We start from the raw sequence: 10791 nt of genomic DNA, 5'->3' as shown, positions 1-10791 counted from the left end.
TTATACACATATTTTATAGTACAATTTTATCTGAACTTGTTTTTTCGAAGTCATTTTCAATTACAAATAGTAGTAGTAGTTTTTCGTATACAAATCAATGATATTTCCCTTTTGTTTTCTTCCCCTTTTTCAAATTCATATTAATTATGTTTGTTGTCATGACTTTTTAAGGAACATTTTGGCCTTTTTATTTTTCTTTGTCAATTTTTTTTTTGAAAATGAATGATAACACAAGTTAGGAATTTTTTTTTACATAAATACACAATTTGAGATATCATGATCTCTAAAATTTCCTATCATTTAAAAAAGTTACAAAAATTCTCTTATGGATACATTCCTATTCCTTTTCGAATACATCTATCTCCTCTCGAATGCATTCTTATCCTCTCTCGGATACATCCCTCCCATTAAGTAAATTTGCAACGTATCGCACAATAATAAATGTATCTGAGAGCAATTTGTAATTGAAGAAACTTTCAAGATAAAATGTAATTAGTTCCAAATATATGAGATTTCTGTACTTTATACTACTCTTCCATTTTTATTTATGTCATCAATTTAGATTTCACGTCTCTTAAAAAAAAAAAAACTAGGTAAATTTATCATTATATCTTTGTTTAGTGATTCCTTGAAGTCAAGTTTTCAGTAAGGGAACATAAATTATTTTATTTTGATTAATTAAATTAGTAACATATATATTAATTAAATTGGTAACATGTATAAATCATTTACTAATTTAAAGGCTCTTTTTTCGAACTCTCCAATTACAAGGCGAAGTCCACTGAACTGTGTGTCTCTTCATTTTTCCCATTTTCATAGCTGCAAAAGCGGAAAATCTACTGGTTGGAAACGCCAAAATGAGGATGGAAAGCAGTGAAGAAGAAGATGATTTCCCATGTATTGAAAGTGTTACTCCTCAGTCCAAGATCGACTCAATTTACCAGTCCAAGACTGAAAAGGTACTATCTTTTGCATTTTCTCTACGTTCTTTTCACCCCCATTTTGTTTCATTAACTCAGAAAATAGCATGATAGCAAATTCAACTGCTCTTATTTGTTCTTGGGGTTTGATCAATTTTTGGAATCAAGTTTGGAACTTTTCATCTAGGTGATCTTTATTTTTGGAGTTGTGGTTCAATTTCGTTTGCTGGGTTTTCGCTTCAAGTACTGGAAGTAAAATTTTTGGTACTAGATGAAATGTGGAAGTGTGCTTGTTCTTTCCTTGAAGTTTGATCTGTTTTCTGAGCTAAATTTGTGAGTTTTTCTAGGTGGGATTTTTTATTTTTATTTTTTGGAATTTTTATTTAGTTTGGTTTCTTGAGGTATCCCTTTTTAGAGTAGAAGAAACAAACCTAGTTTTACCTGCTGAAGTGATACTAAGCTTTAGTTCTTCCATGAATAGTTAAGTGGATGTTCCTTATATTGTGAGTTCAAATTCAACTTGGTTTCCTAGGTTATATTTTAAGTGCTGGGAGTAAATGTTAGTGCTTTGGTGAAAATATTTGGCTTAGGTCTTCCTGAAGTGTGTCTGCCTTAACTTGGTTATATGCTAGGCAGGGACAAGAGCTGATTCCTTGGTTCATGATTTTTTGTTGGTGACGATGTGTGTGATTTTTGAGGGAGAACAGGGCTTAAAACTAGCTACAATTGTTGTTTTTTCTGTTCTGCATGACTGGTTCATGGATCTGCTTATTGGAAGTAGGGAAGCTTAGAAGCTATCCGTTTCATCTACATGTGGATGGATTATAGAATTTTGAGCTTCATAGAGTGGTTGAATTAATCATGTGTGATGGGACTGTTAAGCATTTTTGGATGTTAGTTGATTATCTATAGCTTCTCTATGCATCAAAGATGCTCTTCCATATAATCGGGGATTTTTTTTGCTTTAGACCAGTAAAATTTCAACATCTATGTACTAGTTTTACTGATGTATTAATGTGCCAGTAGTGCCTTCTTTCATTTTATTAATGTTGATTCAGTAAATTTCTTCAAATAATCTTCCTAGTGGATAATTCTTAGTGTAATCTCGCTGATATAGTTGGACATGAATCTTGACAATTTGAGTACATTTATGAGGACCTTATCTGGAAATGAGTATATTTACGAGGACTTTGAATTCAGAATACTGTCTGTTCTTGGTCTTGACCAGAATAATTCCAAACTGTACTTGAGAGTTAAAATGAGCAAATGTAGTGGATCATACCAGAATGCTTGCAACCATCCTTAGGGTAAAGGTTAAAATAAGGAGAATGGTTGGCGATGCGGTGAGTAGACGTGAAGAATTATGATCAAATAAGAGGAGTTGGGAAAATAAGGCAAGGGAGTTTTAAAAATCTGCTTTGTTAACAAGTGCAAGGTAAAATTAGTTTTTTTTTCCAAACAAAAGATTTAAGGAAGAAAGCTAAAGGATGCCCCTTTTTGTTCACAAGGGGATGACCTAGAGGTTGTGTCATGGGAGTAACAACCTAGAAATCTCATGTCCGAATTACACTACAATACTTGGTGTGAGCCTATATACTCCAGCCTTGGTGGGCAGAATTTTCTTGACAACATGTCCTGATGCTAACACAACCCATATCCATAAAGAATATATTATTGGACATACAAAATAATTACTTATTTTATTGTAGGTAGACTAAGGTTCCTGTATTAGAGCTTCTCTTGTATTATCTTCAACCAATTCAATTAGAGTTCTTCCCAATTTATCTTTGATAACATCCCTTAACTTTTTTTTGTGTGTGGAGATATGTTGGCTACAATAATCGAACTTGATTTCTGTTATGTCGATATTAGGAATTCTGTATACCATGAATAGATAGGAAAAAATTGGTAGTACAAACATCTGTAAGTGCTTGTTATGTGCCAAACTATTACCTTTTTTTATTTCCAAAAAATGCATACTCAATTTCTTTAAGTGCTTGTTCCGTTTCTTTTTGGTTAATTTTTCAATATATCACAGATAAAAGTAGTTTTTATCTTTCCCACTATTTTTGGAGTGCTTGCTGATTTTGCCAGTTTTTGTCTTTCTTATGGGTTCCCCAGTTTATTGTTCTGAGTTGTGCAGGGAATTAGGAAAATCTGTTTTGAGCTTTTGGATTTGAAGGATGCGGTGGAGAACCTGTGTGGTAATACTCGAACAAAGTGCCTGGCCTTCTTGAGGTATTGGCTGATGAAACTCTTTTACTAGACCAAAACAAAGTGGAAGAGAATTCTGTTCAATACTACATTTTCATAAACATTTTTCCTGCCTTTTCTATGGAAACTATGGTTACCAGTCTGTTAAAAACTTAAATTTCCAAGGGCACAATGGCAAAACTTAAATGAGAAAATGTGTATCATCGGCAAATACAGGTACTACCTCAAAGAGATGTGATATAATTTGTACAGAAGGCGGCATCCCTTCACAGCTAGGAGACCATGAGAACTATCTGGTAGTTTATGTATTTGGACTCATACTAAAGTCTGATGTTGAGTTCATGTCGATAGCAAATCCTATTTCTAGAAGAACCAAAAATCAACCCAACTGTGTCCACTTTTTATGGGTTGCCTCTTGATGTTCTAGTCTCTGATATTGAGAATCCTTCCTTAGAACTGTAGAGGGAACCCGACGTGTCTTTCCATTTATATGGTTCTGGGGGGGGGGGGTTTCGGTTGTGGGGAAACGGTAAGAAGTAGAAAAGTTTGGAGAGACACATCCTTTAAACAGTTGGTTTACTAGCACAGCATTAGAAGATATCTAATATTTATCTGGATAAGTGCAATTTGTCCCCTGTTTTATGCTTCCTTTTTTGTGTACCCTTCTATATTATCTTTTTGCTTTTTGTTTGTTATATTTTTTAAAAAAACTTTCATAGATAAGAGTTGATTTAACAGAATGGCAGTCAGATTTATCAATATATAGTGGTTCCATTATCTATTTGATCAGAAATCCTAACATCAATACTGAACGCTTTACGTGCATAATTAGGTAGAGGAACTGAAAGCAGAGATAGCATGTAATAAAGGGACGAATTGCTCTTGCATCTATTTGTGAAATAGGAGAATAATCATCATCAAATTGCTCTTCTTATATTCCAAATTATTATATGAGAGCTTTTTTATTCGAGAAGGCTACAAGACATAGTTCCTTATCGACAAATACATGAGATATGAAAAAACACATTGAAAGAGAGTTTATTGACTGTTCAACTTACTATCTCTAGATCAAAATGTAGATGGTGTTAATAATCTCCATAAATTTAGCTAGACCGATTACTTGCATCTAGTCTTTTTGAACTTTGCATGTTCAGCTGTTCTTTTTGTCATTACTGCCTACTTTTTGCATCAGGCTGCTTTATGTATTTTTTGTACCTATCACCTTCAGTTTAATCTCTTGATCATGTTATGTGTCCTTCATTCGCCTTGATGTACCCATGCCAAATGGGTGCAACTTGGATATGGGTCCTTTGTGCAGATTCTTTTAAGTACACTGGATTAGTGGTCAAATCACAGACACATTGGATAGTTATAGACACTGTTATCACACAACCTTAAATGAACTCATGTAATGGTAGGTGACCCCTCTACATGCAAAGGTCAACTTCTAATCTGTTCTTGTCATTGTAGATTGTCCGAGGAAGTTGTGGAAACAGAACACGAACTCAATGAGCTTAGAAAGCATATATCCGCACAGGGGATTCTTGTTCAAGATCTCATGAATGGTGTATGCAGAGAATTGGATGAATGGAGTCGAACTAGTGATGATGTCCAAGAAGCTAATGAAAGTTCTCGAAGCTCTGATTATGGTGATACTTTCATGAATGACATGGAAGATGAAAACATGTTGTTTTTGGAGAATATTGATGTTCTTCTGGCTGAGCACAAGATTGAGGAAGTAATAGAGGCAATAGATGCTAAAGAAAGAAGTCATCCTGAGCTGAAAAGTTCAGGAGACACTTCATCTGCTGAACCATCATCTTTTAAATCTGCTTTGTCTAAAAGAAAAAAGATGCTCGAGAATCAGCTGGTTGAGATCACTGAACGGCCCTCAATTGGCATTGTTGAACTTAAGAAAGCCTTGTCTGGTTTGCTCAAGCTTGGAAAAGGTTCTTTGGCACATCAGCTACTTGTTAATTCGTACAGATCTCGTCTTCGAAAAAGTATTGAGGCTTTCCTTCCCCTTTGTCCTTGTTATCCCGAGACTTATTCAGCCACATTGTCTAACCTTGTATTCTCTACCATTTCTTTGACTACTAAGGAATCTGGTGCAATGTTTGGTGACAATCCTGTTTATAGCAACAGAATTATCCAGTGGGCAGAAAGGGAAATTGAATACTTTGTGCGGTTGGTTAAAGAACACGCACCGCCTTCTGATGGAGCTCCTGCTTTACATGCAGCAAGTGTTTGTGTTCAAGCCAGTCTTAACCACTGTAATGCCTTGGAGAAACAGGGCCTTAAACTGTCAAAATTACTCTTGGTGCTTTTGCACCCATATATGGAAGAAGTCCTCGAGTTGAACTATATACGAGCCAGGAAAGCGGTTCTTGATTTTGCTTCAAGTGATGAAGGGAAACCATTGTCACCTCGGTTTGCGTCTCCTTTATCTACATTTGCAACTACATCTGATACTCTGCTTGTTGAAAGTGGAATGAGATTCATATATATAGTCAAAGTAAGGTTTAATCCTTATTTATTAATGTTTGGTCATCTGATTGCTCAAGTGTTATTACTGTATCCCTCAAAGGACTTAGATTTATGAAGTGCACAGTGCAGATTTAAATCTCCCTTCTTTTTTTTAAAATTAATTCCCCTCGATAAAGACCTCCCTCACCTTGTTATAGTTGCTATGCAAGTTCTTTTACATAACTTGGCGTATAGGTGTGCAAGTATTCTTGCAAGAACTCTAACCATTTTTTATTTTTTTTTGAAAATTGGTAATTCAGCAAGAACTCTAACCAATTTGTAACCTATAATATTGTTTTTGATAGACTTCTATGATTGGCCTTTCTAGCACAACTGAATCTGCTGAGAGACTGGAAGATTAAATCTAGATACTTTATTCTCTTCTCTCTTGCTCTCCATCCACACACACGAACACACTCTTGTATATTCAACTACTGGATTCATTAGCAAAAATAGAAAGAACCTTGGGGGTTAAAGTGTGCCTCCTTGGTCCAAGAAAAGAAATATTTCTTGAGCAGAAAATAGTATAAAAACATGAAAGGGCCACTCCGTCAAAGGACCGTTTCTGCTTTGCCAATGAAGAAGGGGAAAAAGAAGCTGTCTTGTATGTAACACACTTATTGCTGCATATTCAGCATGGTGGCTTAACTACCATTTTCAATAGTGCAGTATATGAATATCTGTGTCTGCGTGTGTATATTGCATAAATGCACGTGATTTTGTTCTTTTTCTGCTGGATTCTGCTAGCTGCAATTTTAGGACAACCTTCAATGGGGTGCCACTTAAATAGATGTCTCAAGTAGTTGTCATTGCTCAAGTAGGAGCACCGATAGATGTTTGAGATTGCTTTGAACTGCAACATGTGGAAAAAAAAGAGACAAGAACAATAGCACTGCATCAGATGTCTGTTTCTTGTAATGATGGCTTAATAATAATTTGATCCAACTTTGACCTCCTCTGCAGGAAATGGTGGAGAAGCTCACCCAGTTAGTCATTCTACATTTTGGAGCTAACATATTGACCAGAATTTCACATCTTTTTGACAAGTATGTGGATTCATTGATTAAAGCTCTACCTGGTCTTTCTGAGGATGATAATCTCACTGAGCTGAAAGAACCTGTTCCTTTTAGAGCTGAAACAGACTCTCAGCAGCTTGCACTATTGGGAACTGCATTTACCATTGCTGAGGAACTATTGCCTATGGTTGTATCTAGAATTTGGAATGTTCTTAATGAAAGCAAGGAAGTGGGGTCTGAAAATATGATGCCTGCCGCAAACAATACTGTAGAACTCAAGGACTGGAGGCGTCAACTTCAGCATTCACTAGACAAACTTAGAGATAATTTCTGTCGACAATATGTTGTTAATTTCATATACTCAAGAGATGGTGATGCACGATTAGATGCTCAGATTTATTTGAGTGGTGTTGGACAAGATACAATTTGGGACACTGATCCGCTACCTTCATTGCCATTTCAGGTACTGTAATCCTTTTGTGTCCTAGTTTCCGAAATGATTGGTGCTATGAATAGCACACCCTAGTTAATTCTTTTGCCCGTCTTAGTTTGTTCTCTTCATTTCCCCCTTCACAAAAAACGGTCTAAGATTAATTAAGTTTTCCTTTTTGTGAATTGGGCGACTGAATGTGTAATATCCCTTTATCCAAGTAGGTTAATGCTGTGTCTGTTGAGTTTCTGGTTCATCATTGGTGTTGCTTTGCTGTTAGTATATAACTCGCCCTCCAAAACCTTCAATTCCAGTTTTTCTGCTTGGTCATCAATCACTGCTTTATAGTAGCAACTTTAAGGAGATTCTAAGTGGGTGTTTGACCATGTTTCATTGTGAAATTTGAAAAAAGTAGTTTTGTTTTAAAGTGAAAAATGATATTTGAAAATTGGCAGTTGTGTTTGGCCGTGAATACAAAGTGGAGTTGTTTTTGACTTTCTGTGAGTAATTTGCAGTGAGAAAACCTTTTTGTTCTTTTTCAACTTCTTCCTGAGTTTTATGGCCAAACGTGTTTTCCAGAGTTGAACTCTGGAAAAAGTGAAAAGAATTTCATGGCCAAATGCCTCCTTAAGTATTCTTTTTTTTTTAAATAAATAAATTAGACAATCATTCATCATAATATTCAGCAGATGCTCGTTTGACTTTTTTTAAAGTTCAAGCAGCGGAAGCATAGTTTTACATTGTCTCTCTGATGGTGGTTTACAACTGTTTGTCAATTCTTATCTGACTATCCAAGTGCTAATATTCGGTATTTTCTTGCGAAATGCTTTCAACAGTTTCTGCTAAATAGAACCTTATAAAATGCTTATGTTTCCAACACTTTCATGTAACTAAAAGGTGATAAATCTTCAAACCTGTAGGCATTATTTGGTAAGCTGCAGCAATTAGCAACTGTGGCAGGAGATGTTCTTTTAGGAAGAGAGAAGATACAGAAGGTTTTGCTTGCCAGACTGACAGAGACTGTGGTAATGTGGTTGTCTGATGAACAAGAATTTTGGAGTGTTCTAGAGGATGAGTCAGCTCCTCTGCAGCCGCTGGGTTTGCAGCAGGTATTTTGTTATATCTACTTCCCTGTCTTTAGTTGTACTACCTGAAGATAATAGAGTATTATCACAATTTCATTCTACTTTTTCACCTTATCACCTGTTGGCATGCTACCCGGATTTTCATTCAATTTGGGATAGTGTGTAGGAGCTGTTATAGCTTTGTTTAATTTGAACTCTGCAACAGAATATATTGTATGGCTCTATTGCAGATTAAAGTTCAAAACTGTTAGAAATTCCTGGATGGACAATTTAAAAGGATACATCGTTGGGCATAGGACGGCCATTTGTGTGCTACCTCTTTCTAAAAGTAACTCTCCGAGTATCTGGGTGTTTGAAAATAAGGGTATCTTGTTCCTTGTCAAAAGAAAGAAAATGAAGGTATCTTGTCCATGCCCTTATTACTTCCTCAGCCCAATCGGCATAATATGTTAATTGGTTTTAGAGTTTAAGAGCTTAAGGTATTCTCTCATTAGCCGTTAACTTGGTGAAATTCCAAAAAGATACCTTAGTCTTTGACCGGACTAAGTCATACTAACATTCATTTGCGATATTCAACGTGAATTGCTCTCTTGTTAAGCAAATATTTTGATGTTCTATATTTGAGTTATGATAAAACCCTCTTTGTATCTTGATATCAACTTTTTGTTTGACAGTTAATTCTTGACATGCACTTCACTGTTGAAATTGCACGATTTGCGGGCTATCCATCAAGGCACGTGCATCAAATATCATCAGACATAATTGCACGTGCAGTCAGGACTTTTTCTGCCAGGGGCATAGATCCACAAAGGTATAAATACCTCATTCACCTAGCTCACTACTTCTCATCTTCTTTATGTGTGAGCCTCATTAATGAAAATGTCTTTCTTTTCAGTGCCCTACCCGAGGACGAATGGTTCACTGAAACCGCAAAAGGAGCCATAAACAAGCTTCTGCTAGGTGGTTCTGGATCAGATACATCTGAGATTGATGATGAACACATCATTATGCATGATGAGGGGATGTCGGACTCTGATGGATCGCCTTCTTCCCTGTCAAGTGCAGATAGTTCTGAGTCATTTGCCTCAGCAGAAATGGGTGATTTGGATAGCCCTGTGTATTTATCTGATCCTGAGAGTTAAACAATACTGTCTAGTTACTTCAAGTGAATTATTGCATTTAGAAGTTGTATCTGTTGCAAGTACATGTGTTAGGTTCTGTTGTATCCAAATAGTAGCAAATGTTATCAATTAATTATGGAGTAGTAGGCATTAAAGGGTTATTTGCTGCAAGATTCTGTTATGAAGAATTAGCTAGTTCCTTTTACAACACTCTATTACTTTTTCATATTTGTTTAGATTATATATAAGATACTTTTGGACAAGAGGTGAGATTTTCACAAACGAAACTCAAAATAGAAAAAAATAAAGCACAAAAAATGTTACAGAGATTCAATGTCTAGTATATATAGCATAGCTTCACCACCGCTCTTGGGATAATATTTCTGCTTACCAAACGAAAAAAAAAAAAACAACTAAGAAAATCACTTATGTGTAATATAACATTTTCTATTGTACAAAACACACCCTAACATTCCAATTTTTTCAAGCTTTTCTGTTTCTAATTGAAGTGGGCTATAAACAATATTTCTTCCATCTAAATATATGACTTAGTTTGCTATGGCATAAGGTTTAAGAAAGAAAAAGAGATTTGACATTTATATTCTAAAATAAGTTATAGCAAACATAACATATGAACTTTAAACAGTTATACATAATATATTATACAAATTACATTATATAAATTATATTATATAAAAATTCGAAAGCTACACGTTTATACAAACTTTAAAAAGTTATACACAAAAAGATTGAATGTATATGATGACAAAACTGAAAAACCAAAGGAAATCATTGTCATATACAAATACAAACCATCGTATGCAAATACAAATCATACAAAGAATTGTTAGTTGCGAATTATACATATACAAACGTGACTAATTATACAAACTCGAAGTCAGCCCATATAATTATGGGTAAATCACATAAATATGCAATAATAAGAAAATATTTACCATCTATGGCAATATAATATTTTTAACTTGATATAGCAATTATTTGGAACTAAAAAATGGTACAGTGAAAGCCTTTCTATCTCGCTTCTTTCCCTCTTTCTCTGCCATTTTTTCTCTTCCTTCTCTTCTTCTTTTTCTTTGAAATTTTCATTTAAAGAAATATCTTCAAATCAGTTTTTGCCCATATATCGCAATTTCACCCAAAAATACGATAAGAATCATGTGCTCAAGCAGGAATTTCAAATCTCTAAAATCACAGCATCAAGAGTTCACCATTGATGGTCATTATAAAACTTCAAATTTTGAATTCATTATTTAAGTTTTATGAATTTGTGATTAGTTTAGATAGGTTGTTCCTACAAATAATTGAAAATATCGTTTGGAGTTTATTTCTCAATTTTAACAGGGTTTGGTTAAGTTTAGAATTGATTTTAGGAGAAATATTAGATTGAAGCTCGAAAAATATGAAGTTTACGGAACTGTATCTCAATTGTATTAAAGTTGTATTATATATGTTTCATAA

At 34.8% G+C, this 10791-nt stretch overlaps 1 protein-coding gene across 1 annotated transcript; it reads left to right on the top strand.

Annotated features, from left to right (window-relative positions):
* The first annotated feature begins 758 nt into the window (after window positions 1-758).
* Window positions 759-9527, top strand: LOC102604690 (exocyst complex component EXO84C). Its single transcript, XM_006362538.2, has 7 exons — window positions 759-959; window positions 3064-3158; window positions 4605-5649; window positions 6624-7139; window positions 8027-8215; window positions 8866-9002; window positions 9087-9527. Exons 1-7 carry the CDS (start codon window positions 858-860, stop codon window positions 9331-9333), a joined length of 2331 nt encoding a protein of 776 aa, XP_006362600.1. The 5' UTR covers window positions 759-857; the 3' UTR covers window positions 9334-9527.
* Window positions 9528-10791: the final 1264 nt, after the last annotated feature.

This window comes from Solanum tuberosum, unplaced genomic scaffold, assembly GCF_000226075.1.
Source record: "Solanum tuberosum cultivar DM 1-3 516 R44 unplaced genomic scaffold, SolTub_3.0 scf00406, whole genome shotgun sequence".
NCBI lineage: Eukaryota > Viridiplantae > Streptophyta > Magnoliopsida > Solanales > Solanaceae > Solanum > Solanum tuberosum.
Note: the sequence above shows the minus strand (reverse complement) of the source record. Positions and strands in the feature narration are given on the sequence as shown.

Coding starts and splice junctions, on each gene's coding strand:
- LOC102604690 (XM_006362538.2), top strand. CDS start 858: ATGAGGATGGAAAGCAGTGAAGAAGAAGATGATTTCCCATGTATTGAA. Junction 960..3,063: donor ACCAGTCCAAGACTGAAAAG/GTACTATCTTTT, acceptor TGAGTTGTGCAG/GGAATTAGGAAAATCTGTTT. Junction 7,140..8,026: donor TACCTTCATTGCCATTTCAG/GTACTGTAATCC, acceptor TCAAACCTGTAG/GCATTATTTGGTAAGCTGCA.